Genomic DNA, 20,815 nt, shown 5'->3' with positions numbered 1-20,815 from the left:
ATAAGGCCACGTAAATACTCTCAAGCCATGTCTTGATCCTTTTTTCTTTAAGAGTCATTACTGGCAATAAACAGATCTATAGTCTGAATTAAAAGATTGTTCCTCCTCAACGTGGTCCAGATTAATGACTGTGATTGAGAAGTGAGCAAGCAAAATGCTACATAATTAGGTTCTCCTCAAGACATTACTTGGATTTAAACGCAAGACAAATGCATAGAGCTTTCACTGAAAAAAGAAAAAAGTCATCTAAAAATAAGGATAATGTGTCTTAGAGCCATATATTCTTTTCTTGATTACATTTACCGAAAGATTTCGTAAAATCTTATGGATCCCCTCCTCTCTTAAAAATCCCATTAACCAATGTCAACGGCCTCCATTTTTAACTCTGCAATTCTATTTCCCCCACAGCACTGGCTGTGAGACTACTAGCAAGATGTATGATTCGCCGCAAGGTTTGGCTGATGTTGACTTCTGGTAATTGAGGTAAGGACAATGCCAAAATTGCTGAATCAAATATTTACAGGTCAATGGATTTCTGGAACACCATTTGCAAGATTTAAGGCAGGATCAAGAAACGTATCCTGACGACGATGCCAATGAGGCATTGAAATCATTACTGAGAAGGAAAGGCCAAAGCCCCATCTGTTAGGCTCGTCCTGGAGGTTGGAACGAATAAAGCTCTTCAGGCAGTGCTATCAAGGACAGCTCCACAAGGGACAGAGACCTATTACAGTCTCCTCCCCACTCCACTGCAACAGAACAGCGCCACGAACTGAGGTGTGGGACAGAGATAATAATCCTGCACACGGTACCTGAGAAGGGAAGGCAGACCTTTCCACGTAATGAGACACTTACTTCTCTGACACGTGGTGCCTCGGAACCCTGGCGCGCACTCACAGATGCCATCATCTGGGGAGCACGAAGCCCCATTTTTGCAGTAGCAGGGCAGAGAGCAGTTGGGGCCCCAGCGTCCCTCAGCACACACGCTGTCACAGTGGACACCTGAAACAATGCACACGGGCAAGGCTGACTAAGAGGCAGTGGGGGCTGGTGCCTCTGGGACACAAAGTCCCGGACGAGGAGGAGGAGGAGGACGGTCATGGTATCCAAGCTGGGTTATCTCTGCAACGATGAGCGGGATGGCATAAGGTTTAAAATTCACTAATATACGTCAGTACATCATCATACACTGTGTCATCCTGTATCGTATCATCACAGCATTAAAATAATCCCAGGGTGATTTTCTACCAAGTCATAAAAGAGCAGGAATAAAACACCTTTGTTATACTGATTTTTTTATTTTTTACATATACATAATTTATTGTCGCGTTAGTGATGTTTCTTTTTTAGAAGGATGAAGCAAATGGGAAGCCCAAGGGCTCTGTCTATTAAAGGCAAAATTTATCAAAAATATTTTTATCAGTGAGCCCTCAGCAACTTCCTTCTTCCCCCATCCTTTATCTTTACAGAAAAACCAAGTGTAAAAAAGATAAAAAGAAGTAAAAAGTGGTTAAATTGTTTTACATAAAGAAAACTCTCCCCCTGGAGCACACACCATCTTAAAACATTTTGACGATAGGGGCACCTGGGTGGCTCAGTCAGGTGAGCGTCCAACTTCAGCTCAGGTCACGACATCTTGGTTCGTGGGTTCAAGCCCTGCACCAGGCTCTATGCTGACGGCTTGGAGCCTGCTTTGGACGTTGTGTCTCCCTCTCTCTCTGCCCCTCCCTAGCTCATGCTCTGTCTGTCTCTCTCTCTCTCTCAAAAATAAATAAGCATTAAAAAATTTGAAAAATAATGAAAATTAAAGAAAAAAACATGTTGATGCTACATTGTACAGGATGGAAAGATATACTAATCGGTGCCACTAAATTCCTCTTTAAGAATTGAATCTGGCACTGGGCAGATAAAGGCAGAATATCACAACTGATCTTATTTGCAGCTGTTGTCCAAGTTATTGATTATTAGGATACTACTCTATGTAGGTGTTTAACTCTCACCCGGAAACAGAAATTCTGGAGTTGGTCATGAATGAACAAACGCCTAAGGAAAATGCAAGGGAAAAAGCAAAGTCGCAGAAATAAAAATAAAACCAGGTTTTACGTGAGGTAAAGAGAAGTCTCTTTGGGAAGTTTGCGTTTGAAATACAACAGGGGCCTCTTTCTTGTAAGTCAGAATTCTCCCCAACTCAAAGACACGCTCTTTGCATTGAGAAGCAGCGAGTTATAATTAGTAGTGAACTGGCAACTGCTGGCTTCAGACCAAGTGCAAACACAGTAAGAACAAGCACGCACACACTTAGGGATCCAGAATGCTGTCACCACCCAGCACCAAGGAAGCTGAGAAAGCCATGTTTTGTATTACAGTTTTTGCTTCGAAATTGATTAGGAGAAAAGTTACCGTGGCCCAAACCTTACAACAGAAGCAGCCCCAAACCATAATGTGAACGTTGCTAATTGGCACAGTCATTTCTGCTGAGCCATAACTCCACTTTTGACTGTTCCCGTTTCCTCCTTCTGAAAATCTCCCACATGGTAAAGGCTGTTAAGTAGGCATGAAAGCTCACAGACCTCATTGTGTCTAGCTTGAGCCAACAAAAGACTATTATTTTAGCTCGCGCTGCTGGCTGAAGTAGATCAGACCTGTTAGAAGCTGACTGGGGTTCAAGGAATCCCTGTAGAATAAAATATGGAATTTTGGCCTCCTGTGATTTTTTTTTCTTGAGTTCACAAACATACGGTCTTTTCTTTTTCTTTTCAAATCTCTTTTGAAAAGCTGAGGTGGAATCCCAAAATGCTATGCTCACCAAATGTGATTCAGCAGCTATAGAGTTGTATCTATACTGCTCGCACCTACACGAGGCAGCAAATGGGAGGTGTTTGGGCTCGCACCTACACGAGGCAGGGCATTTATTAAGGAGCAAACCACTTCAAAAAGAGGCTGCAAATGGAAAAATTTTGTTTTATGAACCAACAAGGGTAATCTTGTGAAGGGTCACAGGCTTCACTCTCTTTTCAAATTCAGGTTCTGAGCGCTGACCATGAGCTAGGGCCCTATTTAATGGCACCTAAGACGGGGATTCCTGCTTGACAGATATTCGGACAACTCTGGCCATTTTGGTTTGCAGCCATCCATGCAAATCCCAGTAAGGACTTTGGAGAAGTAGAAGTTGAAAATCATCCTGAAAATTAGTCCTCATTTCTGGCACATTGTTGTGTGGTGGGAGCTTGAGGAAAGGGGAAGGGGCGGGATTTAGCCATTTATGGTGTTTTGGTTCATCAGCTACTTGCCAAATCTCTCCACCACATTAAATAAATGCAGCTAAATCAGAATGGAATACACTTGAGGTCAAAATTATCTGCTGCTTTTTTTGCATTATAGATTATCATAATTTATATGTGACTTAGCACATTCTCAATCAGAGCATGTTAAGAAAAGTGACCCCAGCACAGATTGGTAAATCTGAATAAAGTGATCCTTTATTTCATATCTGATTCCTCTTCCCTAATAGGTTTGTCCAGCTGGATAGGACAGCCATCTGTCATAATCAACTTTATCGAGGTAATTTTCATAGAGTAACAAGGCCCACGATATAGCAAAGAGATCCATTACAATGATACGCTTGTTTCACATGATTTACCCATGATTTCATTTCCAGAGAACCACGGGGAATTTTAGAGATCATCTATCAAATCTGCTGTCTCCAATCATAAAAGAATATTTCAGCAGAACCAAGCCTACTTTTAAATATCTTTTATTTCAGGATTGCAAATAAGTCTCCCCTTTGAAAGTAAGTTATAGTAATTCTATGACCAACTTCCTCTAAAAACTCAACCTCTTTTCTTTTTCTCTACCATCAGTAAAATGAGTCATCACTTTTCAGATATTAATGCCTAATCTATTTGTAGACAGACATAAAGTATGCCTCAGGGGGCAATTCTAGAAAAAAGCATGAAGCTGCATTTTTTCCCCTTGCTGTCCTATTTTCTCCTACTGATACTCCTCCCCCTCAGAGCTCTGTGCCCTCCTATTATCTTTCCTTTCATCTTATAGTCAGGAAAAGGTAAGGTAAATTGATTACTGTTGAGTTGTTACCTTCTCTAGGGAATACTAATATTTTAAGAGAATACACACGTGAGGAGCCTAAGAAATAAACCTCTAATTGTGAAATATCAGGCACTGAAGCTCACAGAGGGGGTCCCTGGGTAAGTGTTTCTCTAGGCCACACTAGGTATACGGCTACTGATGTGACCTCCCTGTAAGACTAACCCTTCAGTAAAACTTTTTTCAGGATAGACAATTATAAGTTTGCTTTAACCTGTGTGTGTGTGTGTGTGTGTGTGTGTGTGTGTGTGTGTGTGTGTGTTTCCTGAATTATTTCCATTCATCTCATCCCAATCTTTGCAAACTTGCTGGAGTCCTATAAGACATTTTTATGTTTCCTTTTTTATCAAAGACAGAAAAGAGAATTCAACTTAATGAATATTCAAGGGGTCCAGGGGCTATTGGCTTCCCGGTGATAGGTTCTCTAAGAAAGAACTTCAACTCTAGAATGATAATGGCCCCAGAATAGGCACACCTAACCCTGTCTTGGGATCTCAGTCAGAAAAGGAGAGAGCCTGGGAAGGTGGAGAAGGGCTCCAAGCTAATGGAATGGTGGGTACAAGGCCCAGAAGCCCAAAGAAGCATATGGAAATGGAGGACAGCTGAAACTGGGGTGGGGAAGAACAGGAGAGGTGTTTGGGCAGCCAGGCAGTGGTCACATACCCAAAGCCAGAATGCCACGCTGTGAAGTGTGAGCTTCCCCCTTGGGGTTGACAGGGACCAAATGGACAATGAAGCAGGAGAAGCACATAACTGAATTTGTGGTTTGTAGGAGGGCAGAAGACAGTTTGAGGATGATGGGTCTGGAAGCAAGAAGACCTGTGTCAGGGGGCTGTTTGGGGTTATCCAGGTAAAGGAAAAAAAAGACAGACATGACAAGGTCTTAAACTAAGTCAAGGGCAGTTGGGATGCAGGTGGGGGGGGGGATAAATTCCTCAGAAATGCAAGGGACAATGGAGGTGAAAGATCTGTACTTGCACTGGCTCCTCCCGCCCCCATATTCTGCGCAGGGAAATGAATGAAGTCTGGAGCTCCGTCAAAGAGAGATGGTGTTTCTGTTCACCACAGTGCCCAGCACACGGAGGGTGTTAAAGATTTGTTGAGTGAATCAAGAAGCACCATCTCTCTTTCCAATTTGATATTCAGAACTATTTCCAACTGGATGGGAGCAATTATATAATTCTTTCTTTCCCTAAGGAAGTGATGAGAGGCCCATGCAGACCAGAAAACCCAGCATATGTATATTTTATATGCCTCAAATGGTGACCTTTCCCATCTAAGGGGGTAGAAATGTCTGCCTTGCTGATTTTTGAGAAGATATACCTTCATGAGCTCAGGCCTGTGTTTTTCAATGCTAGCCCAGATTACAAAGCAACCGACGAATTAGGGAGGCATCTTGAAGAAATTGTTTTGGAATGTTTAACGAAGAAGAGATAAAGGCTCTAATGGGAGTTACTTTAGGAAACAACGCCCTAATGCTTTTGGAAGAGGGGACAAAATGGGAAGGGGGGATCTTTAAATTTGCAAGGATCTCTGGTTCAGTGGAAGCATTTTTTCCTGATCAACGTTCTAACGCTGATAAGGCGATCTGTGAGGGACTGTTTTTGCCAGGACTGAGGACAAAGAGCTCTTTGATAGCCTTCCCAAGTTGCTAGGCAATGGCTGAATGATCGTGATAAACTTCAGCTAAGCAGCTCTAAAGAAATGTTCGTGCATTTCATGCCTGATGCATTATGCCAGCGGCCTCAATGTGAAACCAGCATTCACTAGGCATTTGTGATTGCATGAATGCGGTAAAATAAATCATCTCGGGTGTCATTACTTCTCCCTCTCAGAGATAGAACCCAAACTCCTCGTCTTGCTAATTGTTCGTATTCCTAATGCCCGTACTGCACTCTTTGGGGGCATTAGTGAACGAAGGACATGATTTTCATTCGATGTCTGGTTCCTGAGCAACAAGCTATTAAACATCTATTAGAAGGAAGAGAGGGATTTGTTACTAATAATTGGGCTTGATGAGTATAGAAGAGAAGAGCCAGAGTAAGCGTCATAATACTTTTGCTGCTTTTCTAATCCTCTCGCTAACAAAGCAGAGGCTTACTGTTGGCGTAGAGACGTTCTTCGCTGGTGTAACCACCTGTGCCCACGCTGTGTCCGCCCTGTGAGGACGTGAGTTTCTGCAGGCCAGGAGCTGGCCTCGCTTCACCCTCGTGCTCCCAGCATCCAGCACTGTGGCTGCACACAATTTGGAGGCACTCAACATGTGGTTGTTAAATCAATTTCTATTTGGATACTATGAGTTGTAAAGATGGATTAAAAAAGGATCTGCTTTACAGAGATGACCAGGTTGAAAAGGACATCCTGATAAATCATATAAATCATCGATGTGTGCATTTGTAGCTGCAAGACAAAAACACCAGAGGGCATGACCTGCCTCAGTCCGGACCTGGATAAAAGTAAACAGAACAGACTGCTAAGCAGATGGGGGGCCCTGGGAGCTCTGGCTTTTTCTGCAGCCATTCTTTTGGGAAGGCAAGCCCCTTCCTCCACTCTCACCTCAGGGACTCCACCTTCTGCTTTTACAGGACTCCCTCCCCCACAAAACTGCATAGATAGAGAGACATAAGTGCTGCATAAATGTTGTCCACTCTTCAATACCCTGCTTGATTGGATGCATGCATGTTAATTAAAGCTCACTTCCACTTGCACTTGGATGTCACTGCGTGAAGAATTAGGTTCCCCCTTATTATAACAACTCAGGCATCACTAACACCACAGGAGAGATCACTTTGGCACAGACCAGTAGCTAAAGCAGCAGTTCACTTACTCACCTGGTCAACCTTGGAGAATTTGGGGAAACACACATTTCCTCTTTGTAACACCCCCTGCCTCCTGGCTGGGCTCCAATAAGCACCCCGCCTCTCTCCCTATTCTCTGTGCCCCTCCTTACCCTCCCACATAGTTGCCAGTCCCTCTCTCTTTCCCAAGGCTTCGAGAGGTTGATTTGGTGCCTTCAACTCTTTCCTCTTAGTTTAGCATTTAACTTTTTTTTTCTGCCATGAATGCATCCCTAAGCCTTTTGCCACTGGTTATGAGGATTCTGCCACAGAAATGCTCCCTGCAACCCCCACCTCTTCAATAGTGAGAGTAAACATGCATGACAGAGGCCAGTCTACAGACGGGTAATTGTCACTGCATGAGCCACTGGTGCAACCTTTTTTAAGCAGACTTCACACCTAAGAGCCCAACATGGGGCTTGAACTCACAACCCTGAGATCAAGACCGGAGGTGGGATCAAGAGTCAGATGCATAACCGACTGGGCCACCCAAGCGCCAATGTATAACTTGTGAAATGACAAATGAGGCCACCAAGTAAGGTTGTGCAGGCTGTACACTACACAAGAGCCTCTGGCCATAGGGCTAAGTGAGGGCAGAAATCCACCTGCCAAGCAGTACAACCTGAAAGATTTCCAAACCTTCTCCAAATTTGTGCAAAAGGTGCTTTATGGGAAGGCAATAGCTCTGCCTTCTTCATGCACCCCCCAGCTCATCATTCACCAGGTGTGAGGTGGGGACAGGGAATACACAAGTTAAAAAAGTTCCCAGGTGACAGTGATCTTAGCCAGAACTTGGAACCAGGCTGGGGACGGCATATGTTCCCACAGCCAGAATGAAATCTTGATTAGCTATAATACTCAGTGAAGAGGTGTTTTGGCTGACTGAAGTCAGGGCAAAAAGGGAGGAAAAAAGTCAGCATGTGTCTACTGTTTTTGGAAAATACTTTATAAAGCATATTACTTTACTACTGTGGAAATACACAAACATACAGAAACACAACTAATTACATTTCTTTGACATCTGGGACTTCAAAATAATCATTTGAAAAGCCAATCTCACTTTACAGCAGTGTGTGTGTGTGTGTGTGTGTGTGTGTGTGTGTGTGTAGAGGTGTGGGAGAAGGAGCCCAGGACACAGCCTATATTTTGGATAGTGTTTCATTTTCCCCCATTTTTTTTGCTACAATCTGCCTCTTTTGGTAAAGTAATCAATGGGCTAAAAAATCCATATATTAAGGTTTTAAATAACTACATATAGTAAAAGTCCTTGTCTTTTTTTAAAAAATTTTTTAACGTTTTTTATTTATTTTTGAGACAGAGAGAGAGACAGAGCATGAACAGGGGAGGGGCAGAGAGAGCGGGAGACACAGAATCGGAAGCAGGCTCCAGGCTCTGAGCCATCATCCCAAAGCCCGACGTGGGGCTCGAACTCACGGACCGTGAGATCATGACCTGAGCTGAAGTCGGATGTTTAACCGACTGAGCCACCCAGGCGCCCGTCCTTGTCTTTTTTTAATGGTACATTTCTTTCGGAAGTAGTATTTGGGATGTCAGATGTACCTTTTGCTTTGAGTAATCTGTATGGCCGTACATTTTGAAAACTTGTTTTAGAACCAGGTAAAATGGGAATATCAATGATAGAAATAGAGTGTCAGTTCCTTTAAAAGAAAAAGCCAGTCAAACATTAAAATGATGGTAAAGTCATGAGGAGTGGTGGATGAACCCAACCATGAAAAAGCAAGTTGATTCTCTTAGGTTAGCATATGATTTCCTCAATTTAGACGTGTCAATTTCTTCATAAAAAGGGATAAAGCTCTCCCTTATCTCTGGCTTTAAACCCAGAGGACTGATGAGCAACTCCCCACAGCGTGCTCAGTGACCCAGCACTGTTGGTGACTCTGTGCCTTCTTACTGATTTGGTCAGGGGAAGAACCCAGTCCCCGTGTCAACTGCATTGAAGCCCCACTATTAATCTACACATGACTACCTTGTCCGGTGATACTTAACATCTCAGCTAAAGCAATCTCGGCAACAGGGAGAAGAGGCGTCTGAATCATTTACTTCCCTAGGCTCATGTTATTTATCTGGCCCTGCATCCAAATGAAAAGCAAGGCTTTCTCTATGTTGAGAAACATTCTTACGAGGCACTTACTCAAAAGCAAGTTTGTTGATGAAAATTTCTGGGTCTCCCCAGGGCTGACAATGAAATGGTATTCTATGTAAATAACACAGAGTCTACTCTTCCTTCCTTTTGGGAAAATAAACAATTCTTTGTGCAATTGGAGGGTGCTTTCTGGAGCTCCAGTAGCCTTCTTTTCCTCTATCTACATTTGCTTATACCAAGTGTGTTCTGTGAATGTGGTGGATGACTTCTCTTTAAAAAAAAAAAAGTCTCAGAGCAATCTTAGATCCTCACAGATCAACAGCTTACACAGAAGACCCAGAGAAATGAGACACTGGGGCCATGAAGCAAAGAGACAGTGGGGCAACCAGTCACAGATGGACAGAGCATTACGAGATTATGCTGTGTGACAAAGTTGCTGCATTCCCGCAGGAGCTCCATAGGTCTAAGGCCAGATGGGATAATTTGTCTTACCCCATGACCCAGACTGTGGAATGTAACAAACACATTTTCTGGCTGGCTTCAGGCCAAATCATATCTCCTGCTTTTTTCATGTAGACTAGAGTATGCCTTTCACAGTCTGGCTCTAAATCATCAAAGCAGGTAGATACTTGAGCAGTGACTCGTGTGTTCGAGAACACCTCACACTTCCTCTAAAGTCATAAAACAAAAGTGGATTTGGTGGAGCATGGTCCCAAATGGATGACAGGTCCTCTCTGTTAGAAAAGTTCTGAACTTGCCAGGGGGTTCAAAATGCTATTTAACTTCATTGTGGTCACAGAGAACTTGGTACCGGTCATTCGATTTGAGAACTTCAAGAACCCTAGGGAAGTCACAAAACCTGGTCTATTCCCTAGAGCGATGTAGTTGTAGCACTGAGTGAGAGCCCTGCAGAAACATGGGGAGGTGGAATTTCATAGTGTGAAGTCAGAATTATCTCAGCTTTTGCAAGTCAAGGAGAAACTAGAGGGTGAGGGAGTCCTTGTGTTTGTGGATAACTCCTATTGACAGAAAAAGTCCATGACCCCAGCCTTGGTCTGTTTCCCAAGGTAGCTCTCAGACACTAGAAATCAAGCACATGACAGCTCATCTCAGTTTACTCCTGTCAGAAGCCAAAGCAGCTCTCAACAAATTCCAAAGGACTGAGAGACACCGCTGAAGAGGTCACTGATGACATTTCCCATTCAAGGATGTGAAGACATGTATTGTCAGGTTGGTAATACTCCCCACATTGATCTATAAACTCAATCCTCATTCAACCCAGAGTGTTTCTTCACAGGAATTGGCCTGTTGGCCCTCAAATTCATAGAGAAGTTCAAAGGACCCAGGATAGCCCAAGAAATCTTGAAAAAGAAGACAGAAGTTGGAGGACTCACACTTCCCACATTTTAAAACTTTCTACAGAATTATAATAATCCAAACAGCATGGTGCTGACATAAGGATAGACACACATATCAATGTAATAGAAGTGAGAGTCCAGACATAAATACTCTCACATTTATGGCCACTCCTTTTTGGCAAGGGTATCAAGATGGTGAGGGTGGGGCAAGGGAAGAATGACCTTCTCAACACATGATGCTGGACCAACTGGATATCAGCATGCAAAAGAACAAAGTTGGACCCTCACCTCACACCATATATAAAAACAAACTCAAAATGGATCAAAGACCTAAATGTAAAAGCTAAAACTCTGAAATGCTTAGAAGAATACACAGGCATGAATCTTTGTGACCTTGGATTAGACAATGGTTTCTTAGACTTGACACCCAAAGCACGAGGAACAAAAGAAAAAACAGAGACAAGCTGAACTTCATCACAATAAAAACTTTTCTATGGAAACAGACAGCATGAAGAAAGTGAAAAAGTAACACACAGAATGGGTATATTTGCAAATCTGATAAGGAATATCTGATAAGGAATATCTAGGTAGAATATGTAAAGAAATATTACAACTTGGGGTGCCTGGGTGGCTCAGTCAGTTGAGCATCTGACTTCCAGCTCAGGTCACGATCTTGTGGTTTGTGGGTTCGAGCCCTGCGTCAGGCTCTGTGTGACAGCTCAGAGCCTGGAGCCTGCTGCAGATTCTGTGTCTCCTTCTCTCTCTGCCCCTCCCCCGATCTTTCTCTCTGTCTCTCTCTCTGTCTCTCTCTCTCTCTCTCTCTCTGTCTCTCAAAAATGAATAAATGTTAAAAAAAATTTTTAAAGAAATATTATGACTCAACTATAAAAAGACAAATGACCCAATGAAAAAATGAGCAAAGTATGTGAATAGACATTTTTACAAAGAAAATATACAGATGGCTGAAATGAAATCCAAAGATGCTTAACATCATCACCTATTAGGGAAATGCAAATCAAAAATTCAATGAAATAACATTTCACACCACTAGGATGGCTTTAATCAAAAAGACAGATAATAAAAAGTTTTGGTGAGTATACAGGAACCTCACATAACTGGTGGGAATGTAAAACAGAGCAGCTGCTTTGAAAAACAGTGTAGCAATTCCTCAAAAAGTTAAACTTAGAGTTATCACACAACCCAGAAATTCCACCCCCGAATACATACCAACTATACACACATCCAGACAAAAACTTGTACTATGTTCATAACAGCATTATCCAAAATAGCCAGAAAGTGGAAACAACTCAAATGTCCAACACAGATGAATGTGCAAATAAAATGTGGTCTGCCCATACCATGGAATATTAGCCAGCACCCAAAAGGAATGAAGGAATGATATATGCTCCAAAACGAATGAACCTTGAAAACAAGCCAAGAGAAGGAAGCTAGTCACCAAAGACCACATATTCCATGAATCCATACAATACCGGAAGAGGCAAATCTATGGAGACAGAAAGTAGATTAGTGGTTGCCTAGGGTATGGAGAAGGGAGATAAGGTTGCCTAGTGGTGAGTTGGGGGTAAATGGAAAATGACTTTTAGTGAGTATTAATGGGGTTTCTTTATGAATTGATGAAAATCTTCTAAAAATGATAGTGATGATGGTCGTACAATTCTTTGAACATATGAAAAGCCAATGAATTATACAATTTAAATAGGTGAATTCTATGGTATATCTTTCTGTCTCTGCCTCTCTCTCTCTCTCTCTCTCTCTCTCTCTCTCTCTCTCTCTCCATATACATATATATACATGTAAACACACACACACACACGAAGAGGTTGCTGCTTATCAGCACTTATCACCAGGTCCTATCATAATTCTCAGAAGTCCTCATCCATGCTCAATTAATCTCCACCTAACTGCCCCTTCCCCAGCACTTTCTGGAAGAAACGTGTGCATGGCAGAGGGTGCAGTAATTAAGAGAGCTGGAGATGCAGTGGAAAAGCAATGGTGCAAATCCTGTCTCTCACGTTTACTGACCCTGCAGCCTTGATCAAGCCACTCAACTTCTCGGTGCCTCAGTTTCTTTGTCTGTAAAGACAGAAAAATATTTTCTACCTCACAGAGCTGCTGCGAGCCTGCAGTAAGCATTCAAAAAACATTACTTATTATTTCTTTGTTCTTCCTTTTATGCATTTTTGCTAAAAGGTAAGACCACCCTGACTCCATAATTTCCTAAATGTCACATCTCTGGTATGGATGCATAAGACTCTCCTCTGAAAGGTCCACGTTCTCAAAATATAAACCATCACTAAAGGGGGCACTGGCTTGTTACTACCAATTTCTCTTTTAGAGGACAAGTTAAGAAACCATGTTGGAAGGTACTGAAGAATGACCAACATGGAGATAGTTCTGCCCTACAAGTCTCCCTCTCTTCTCTAAATATAGATACAAATATATTTAGATACAAACACAACATATACAAACATACACACACACACACACACACACACACACACACACACACAGATGACTTCGAATGAGAATTCTGAAAAGAGAGTTTTGGTTCATCTAACTACCTCTGGTCCCTAGTTTCCCAGCACTTCACTCTAAAATGGCACATTAGCAATCAACATTTTATTTTACTTTCAGAAGAAATGCTCACAAATACACCCAGTTCATTCATCCCAATGTTCAATAATTTTCTTGGTGCACTCCCATTTGTAATTTTCCTAAATAAGCTTTTAAAATTCTGTTCATACTTTAGGATTTTGTTTTCATTTTTGTGTTTTTTTTAATTTTTTAACGTTTATTTATTTTTAAGACAGAGAGAGACAGAGCATGAACAGGGGAGGGTCAGAGAGAGGGAGACACAGAATCTGAAACAGGCTCCAGGCTCTGAGCTGTCAGCACAGAGCCCGACGCAGGGCTCGAACTCACGGACCGTGAGATCATGATCTGAGCCGAAGTCGGACGCTTAACCGACCAACCCACCAAGGCGCCCCTCATTTTTGTTTTTAAAATAGGCTTGACTTGATGTAAGAAACAGAAAAGCAAGATCTCTCTTTGCTTGGGCATTTAGTTCCCTCTCCCGAGTCTGTTGATCACGAGCAAAAACGTCGTTCTTTTTCCAAGTCCACTGTTAGTTTGGTAAACTTCCTGTCTGGAACCATGAAGCCATATTAATAAGGAGAAACTTCTGCCTTTTGGTCACAAAACTGACACTCAATCATAATAGGAAATTTATGACTGAAGAATTATTATAAGAAAAAGGAAGTTTTAAAGCTTTCGTGTCTAGCAATGAATATTTTAATACTTGCATGTTAACCATATTAATATTAATACTTAACATTCTTGCCTCACCAAGGTGAACTTAGTTATATTCTTGTGGTTTATTTCAATCGTTCTTTCCTCAAAGTTCAAAAATACCACAGAAGGCTTGATAAACCCCTCACAGCAAAAACATTTTCCCCTCTTGCTGCCCTGAATTCTAACAGTTGGATCTTCAATTGAGGTTCAAGAGAATTACCCCTATATGTTTCAACAAGAAGTCATTTGGGGTGCCTGGGTGGCTCAATCAGTTAAGTGGCCGAGTTCAGCTTAGGTCATGATCTCGTGGTTTGGGAGTTTGAGCCCCGTGTCAGGCTCTCTGCTTTCAGCACAGAGCCTGGAGGCTTCTTCAGATTCTGTGTCTCCCTCCCTCTCTGCCCCTCCCAGGCTCACACTCTATCTCTCTTTCTCTCTCAAAAATAAAACAAAACAAAACAAAACAAAAAAAGAAATCATTCTCAGATTACAGATTAATTTGGTCTTCTTGGGTAAAACTGTGGCAGTTTACTGGAGACTTTACCCTTTTTCCTTCTCTCAAAAGCTGACCCGTGTGCATTTCTGGAAAGTAGCAAGGGAGAGCACCAGGTGTAACTGACATGTTTCCCGATTCAAGTAGCAGTCCTCGGCTCACCTGACCATCCAGGGAGGCAGCGGCAGTGGCCCGTGGTGGAGTGGCAGCCGTCCGCATGGCTACAGTCACAGCGCTCCGCACAGTTCAGCCCATACGTGCCGTCCTGCGTGGGAGACAGCAATGAGGTCATGGAAATCCACAGGGAGAGACGACAGGGACCTTACTCAGCGACTTCAGATCCAGGATCTCCTTTCCCAAACACCTCTCAGCAACATGCATTATAATCACCTCTTCCCGTGTCTTCTCAGCCCCCCAAATGGAGGAGGCAGTGTTTTAAAGTCACTCAAACTGTAGTTTTTGTCCAACAAAATCACGGTCGGTCCTATGAATGATGACACCAACTATGCCACTAGGCTGATGGGCACATATGCAAATACATGTAAACATGCTAATTAATTAACAGAATCTTTTTATCTTATCCTAAGCCACCACCCATAAAAATATTTTCTTTTGGGGCGCCTGGGTGGCTCAGTCAGCTAAATGCCTGACTTCGGCTCAGGTCATGATCTCAAGGTTCGTGGGTTCGAGCCCCGCATTGGGCTCTGTGCTGACAGCTCAGAGCCTGGAGCCTGCTTTGGCTTCTACGTCTCCCTCTCTCTCTGCCCCTCTCCCACTCATGTTCTGTCTCTCTCTCAAAAATAAAAAAAATTTAAAAAAACATTAAAAAAATTAAAAAAATTTTTTTCTTTTGCTCCTAGAGATTTTTATATAGTAGTTCAGTATTCCCTATAAGGCATGCTACTTGATGGTGGAAAGGGAGGACACTGACTCACATAAAGAAGCCCTAAACTTAAAAGGAAATTGGGACTCCTGGGGCGCTTAGTCAGTTAGGCATTCAACTCTTGGTCATGATCTCTTGGTCATGACTCTTGGTCATGGAGGTCATGATCTCACAGTTCATGAGTTTGAGCCCCCCATCAGGTTCTACGCCGGCTCCATGGAGCCTGCTTGGGATTCACTCTCTCCCTCTCTCCATGCCTCCCTCTCTGCCCTTCCCCTGCTTGTACGTGCACACACACACACCCTCAAAATAAATAAATGAGCATTTAAAAATAAAGAAATAAAATTAAAAGAAAATCATAGTGCTAGTTGAATTAAGTTCATTTCCATAAACTGCCAAGGTGATACCAAGAACCGTAAGAAGTGAAAATCTTCTGTTACTTTTCCTAATTAATGTCCTCTTCTCCGTGAAGAAGTCTAAACAACCCGTGTATTCTGATTCCATCTAATAGAAGGCTGGAGTACTTGTTGGCAAATATTCCTCCCTGGTCTATTCCCAGGCCTTACAGTTTTCACAAGCGCATCAGTTTGGGTCCAACAGAGACAAAACTCTTTGTGGACGTGACCAGTTGGCCCATGGGAGGAAAATGGACAGCTTTGCCTATACAAGCCCCGCCCTTTCAGGCCAGATCTTGATAAACGGAGGAAGGATACCATAAACCTTCAGGGGATTCACCATTACCAAGAGCGAGGAACCTGAGAACCAGCATAAAACAGGCTGTGGGTGTCTGAAAGCATAATCATTTGTCTAGGGTTTACTAAAATAAAAATTAGGCCCCACTAATGTTTTCTGGGGCTCCACGGCATTTAGATTTGCCACCATATGGGCCACTTAAACCACCATCAGCTTCCACTGAATTTTCTAATGCATCTAATATATTAAAAAAAAAAAAAAAGGACAAGATTATGCCGGGGGCTTTGCTCTCTTTGTCTATAATCAGACTGGGAGTGAAAGGTACTCTCAAGCCCATCTCAGAGCACCGATAATTTGTTCACTGGTGGATGAGAGGCAGCAAAGCTAACTTCACTTTGTCCTAGGGGGTTGGAGGGCAAGGAATAGCCCAGGGTGGGATGCTCTCTAGTTGGGAAATGGGTTGTACTTGATGAGGGGGAAGCCCAGGGGGAAATCATCTCCCAGCGCGAGGGGCCCACTTCAGGGGTGGGGCATGGTATCATCTAGCCATCTCTCCCGGAGGCAGAGAGCACACATCACTGAGAAAATGCTTAATGGCTCAGGAGGCAAAAAAAAATGAGGAAGAAAGAGTAATGAAAAAGAGGGCAAAGAAACGGGCCAAGGGCTTCAGAGGAAGAAAGAGAAATTGGCCTATTACTGCGGAACGTGTGTCCTATTCGCAGCCTCTGCCTGCCTGCGGTAGACAGAGAGCGGGATTTCTAACTATGAGTACCTCTAAAGTAGGTCAAGGGAGCAGAGTCAGCATCGAACAAGGCAAATCTTTGGAGCTGTTAGTGACTCTGGACACACTTATGTTAGCAGACGGTTGTTTCTAAACCTTTCACCATCTTGACGCGCATTTCTGTGACGCCGGTCACCACCCCCTTTCAATCCCCTGCCGCTTTCCACCCCAGAGGCGGGAGGATTTCCATGATAATGGAAACATGATATTGGGGGAGTTGACAGGTATACGCTGGGTGTTTGACAAATGCTGTTGACTGGCTGCCACAAAAAAATGGGTAGATGAGAATGGAGAAAACAAGAAAGGGCAGTGGGGGTGGGGGTGGGAACCAGGGCAGAGATGAAGGAAAAGAAGGGAGTGATTCTCGCAGAGCCACCTAACTGATTTCCACGTCTGCCCCTTTTCCAATCGTATGGCCCATGTGAGTTCAAAGACCTCAATTCTTCTAATAGTTTCATTGGGTTCACACTCGCACATGGGAAATCAGGAAAACTGCAACCACGAGTCAACACTCTGCAGGCCTCCGAGCTGGGGCGCTGGTTCAGTCGTACCTGGCAGGGAAGTTCACATTTTTCCCCGCGCCATCCAGGTGCACACGTGCACGTCCCGTCCAGGGTGTTGCAGGCCCCGCCGTTGAGGCACTGGCAGGTTAAGTTACAGCTGAAGCCCCATGTACCGCTGGGACAGCTGATGGAGCAGTCCACCCCGTGCCAGCCTGCCACGACAAGAACGCCAGAGCATGGAACAAACACAAGCAGCAGGGAGTGTGGACGAGCCTCTGCAAGCCACGTTTCCCTTTAGACATGTTGGAGGTGCACAGCAGGGTCCCCAGCACAGAGAGCCATGGCCCTGCCATGTACAGCCTCCATCGGCAATGACCGCGGTACCCAGAATCCACCTTTGCTGTATGATGGGTCAAGGATGCCAACACCAATAAGCGCCATGGGGCTACTGGGAGAAGATACGGAGTGGGGGAGCCTCTTAAGTGCAGTGATGCATAATGCACAATGCTGAGTGTTTTTCCAGTTGAGAAAGCGAAATATTTACATGGGAGGGTAAAGGAAGGTTAGCGTTTGAAAGAGCAACCTCATCTTTAAAGCAAACGCCAGTAACCAATGAACAGTGAGCATCCAGGACCCTGGCTGTTGCAGCAACAACAGTTAGACACAGTTTGGCCCTCGCATAACATTGGAGCTTGGCTGCATTTCTTGTTGTGAATCTGGGCCCGTCAATTTAGGGGTGTGGATACATGTCTACTTGCTTACTTTTACCCAAAGCACAGAGACTCCCAGACTTCTGGAGCTGGCGGCAACCTCAGAGATATTATATGAACCCCTTCTCTTGGCCCAGAGAATTGAGAGAGCCCACCCTGGACAAGGGGCTGGCTCAGTTTAGAGGCTGAATGTTGGCACAGCTGAAGCCAGAACCCGAGTCAAGGTTTCTTCCCCGTGACTTTCAGAGGTACCAGGATAAGGATCAGCTAAAAGACTCATTCACCCACTTACCTGCCTTGCAAGTGCAAGACCCGTCCACAGGTGAGCAGACAGCATCATTTTTACAACCACAGGGAGAGGAACAGTTGATCCCATAGGTTCCCAGCGGGCATGGGATAGAGCAGTCAATTCCCTAGACAGGCACGGATAGGAAAATGCAATTATACTGAATGAAATATGGCCAACACAAATAAACAAAAATACCTCTTGACAATGCTAATTATAATCCCTCTCTAATTTTAACACTTGTATTTTTAAAAATTGCTAAATGCCACCAGCATGCAAATTTTAAAGCTTCAAGGGCAATGCCAGCTTGCCTGTTTAGGATACAGTTATTAAATAGGGGCTCTTATTAAATAGAAAAAAGCCTGCTGCCTTCATTAGCTTCCCTTCCTAGCAAATACAAACCCCTTTGTCCTGGCTCAGACGAGCAGATATAGCACAATGAACTACAAATTACAGTCAATAAATAAATACACATAAATATAAATTATACACTAAATGGCATAGCGCCCTACACTTCTTTGTATAACATGCAATATGATTAGCGGGTGAAGCAAAGCATCAGAACATACCCTCTGCCTACAGCATGATTCAATTTATTATCTGACAATAAGCCTGAAACACAGAAGTGGGCTATCAAGGATGACCGGAGGTCATCTCCTCTCAAAACAGAAGAGACTTAACGCAAGGCTAATTCAAGGCTCCAGCAAAGAATACTGACATAGGTTAGAAAACCTGTAAAGATCCTCTCAACTCTGAGGCTTTATCACTTACTCACTCCACATTATATGCTCTAGAATAATCACCAATGTCTTCATTGGTTAATACTGTCCTCTTTCAAATAGGAGAAAATACTCAAGGCCATTTCCTTTAAAACAAAGATTCCTAACGGGTAGCTAAGAAATCCTAGAAACTAGGCAAAATTCTGCTCTATTGGCACACAGGCATATATATGTGCAAGGTCTAGACTCTCAAAGGCGCTGAAAAACTTACAAAGCGCTAACCATCACATGCAAATACACAATAAATACTAACTCGATACATTCTGTGCCTTCAAATTGCACGAGGTTAAGACAAAAGCCATTAACAATAGTATATACCCTACTTGGAAAAGTCATTTCTTTGTTGTCTATCTAACGTAGTAAAAGAATAGTGTAAGGAAACAAATAATTATGTAAGGAATAATTAAAATACAGCCATATATATATATGACATATATTAAGCCATGACATATATTAAGGAAATCATTAATATCAATGCTACATTTATAGCTTTACCTGCTCTCCCATCATTATTCTAAGGGAATGACTTATGTTTCTTATCAGTACTTCTCTCTTTACTCTCTTTCTTGCTAATGATGTGACCGATTTTAGCACCTTTGTTTGTATGTCAGAAAAGGTCACATATGGTATATGGTATCAGTATGCTCCACGTCGTACCCCTCGGCTCCTCCCTCCAGAGCCACTCACTTTGAATCCCGGGGCACAGGTGCACTTTCCAGTCACACTGTCACAGTCAGCCCCATTTTGGCAGCTGCAGATCTGTTGGCAAGCTTCCCCGAAGAATCCAGGGGAACATGTTTCATTACAGTAGAGTCCCGACCAGCCCGGCTTGCAGGCACACTCTCCAGACATGGGGTGACAGCTGAGAGACACGGATGAAAGGAGAAAGTCACTCCCGGGTAAACATGACACCCAAGGCCCATGCAAATGTCGCCTTAGCCATGAGCAATTCAGGGGTGGGTGATTCCATGCACAGTAATTTAAATTTCATTCCCAGGCTTGCTGTGATTGAATTAATTGGCTGAAACCCGATTGGTACCGCAGAAATGTTGCGTGAAATCGGCATCACGCTCTAACAGGAAGACGATCACAACCACATCCTTTTGTCTGGAACTCACTGTGATTTTCATAAACTGAAAGCGCTAATTCGGCGAGAGGTCAACTAGATGAGAAGGCTTCAAGAATGACTCTGGCCAATGAACAATACCAAATCAGTGAAGCAGGGTGATGGCTGAGGGACTCCAAAAGCAGTGACCTGGTTGGCCTGTTTCCTCTCTCGTTTCCCTGTACCTGGTGGTGGCGCAGCTGTCCCTACCTGAAGCAGCAGCTGCTTTGACAGGCCAGGCGGCCAGCTGTCACTCCAGAGCAAATGGACACATCAGCTGCGCCGAGAGGCAGGCGTTGGTGAGGCTGACACAATAGGGCGCTCTGTGGCATGCAAAACACATGTGCTTCTCACCACAGGAGAATCTCAACCATCAAACAGGCTCCACTCACAATTGAAACACTGTTTGTTAAAGACGGTCTTCCTCCCCCCGGTGGAGATAAACCCCCTCCCATTAATGAGAGCCAACAACAGAACCCACTGTCGCATCCCGACATTTGGTAAGTGACTCTCATCTGAAGACAACCCATAGATTTTCTACTCTTAGAAAGAATGATCTGCTGGGAGAGGGGAAGGCTGAGATGTAACTCCAGCTCTCCCACCACCTGGGTACCTTAGTGAAAGCACACAACCTCTCCGGCCTGACGTCCCAGTCTGTCCAGCGAGGGCCTCCACCGCACCCCTGTGGGTGGGATGCTTTGCTCTTCTGCCGCAACTAAGTGTCCACAAGCAAAGGCCTAGGCATCTGTCAGAATCATGACTCAGGGAACACGCTATGAAGAAATACCCAAGGACCACTCTACATTGAACATGGGTTCTTGGGTATAGAAGGTCTGGACTTAAAAGGCAAGGGTTAGTTGGGCATCTGGG

At 43.6% G+C, this 20,815-nt stretch overlaps 1 protein-coding gene across 1 annotated transcript in view; it reads right to left on the bottom strand.

The window, feature by feature from the left end:
* The window catches only part of MEGF10 (multiple EGF like domains 10), a 178,944-nt gene that overhangs the window by 26,172 nt on the left and 131,957 nt on the right, over nucleotides 1-20,815 (bottom strand). The window contains exons 10-14 of the mRNA XM_047877659.1: nucleotides 19,528-19,702; nucleotides 18,068-18,188; nucleotides 17,114-17,277; nucleotides 14,368-14,470; nucleotides 856-1,002 (exon numbers count right to left, since the gene is read on the bottom strand). Of these exons, the coding sequence (XP_047733615.1) occupies nucleotides 856-1,002; nucleotides 14,368-14,470; nucleotides 17,114-17,277; nucleotides 18,068-18,188; nucleotides 19,528-19,702 (710 nt within the window). The remainder of the gene's footprint in view (nucleotides 1-855; nucleotides 1,003-14,367; nucleotides 14,471-17,113; nucleotides 17,278-18,067; nucleotides 18,189-19,527; nucleotides 19,703-20,815) is intronic.

Source organism: Prionailurus viverrinus, chromosome A1, assembly GCF_022837055.1.
Source record: "Prionailurus viverrinus isolate Anna chromosome A1, UM_Priviv_1.0, whole genome shotgun sequence".
Taxonomy (NCBI): Eukaryota; Metazoa; Chordata; class Mammalia; order Carnivora; family Felidae; genus Prionailurus; species Prionailurus viverrinus.
The sequence above is the reverse complement of the archived record's forward strand: the minus strand, read 5'-3'. Positions and strand labels throughout refer to the sequence as shown.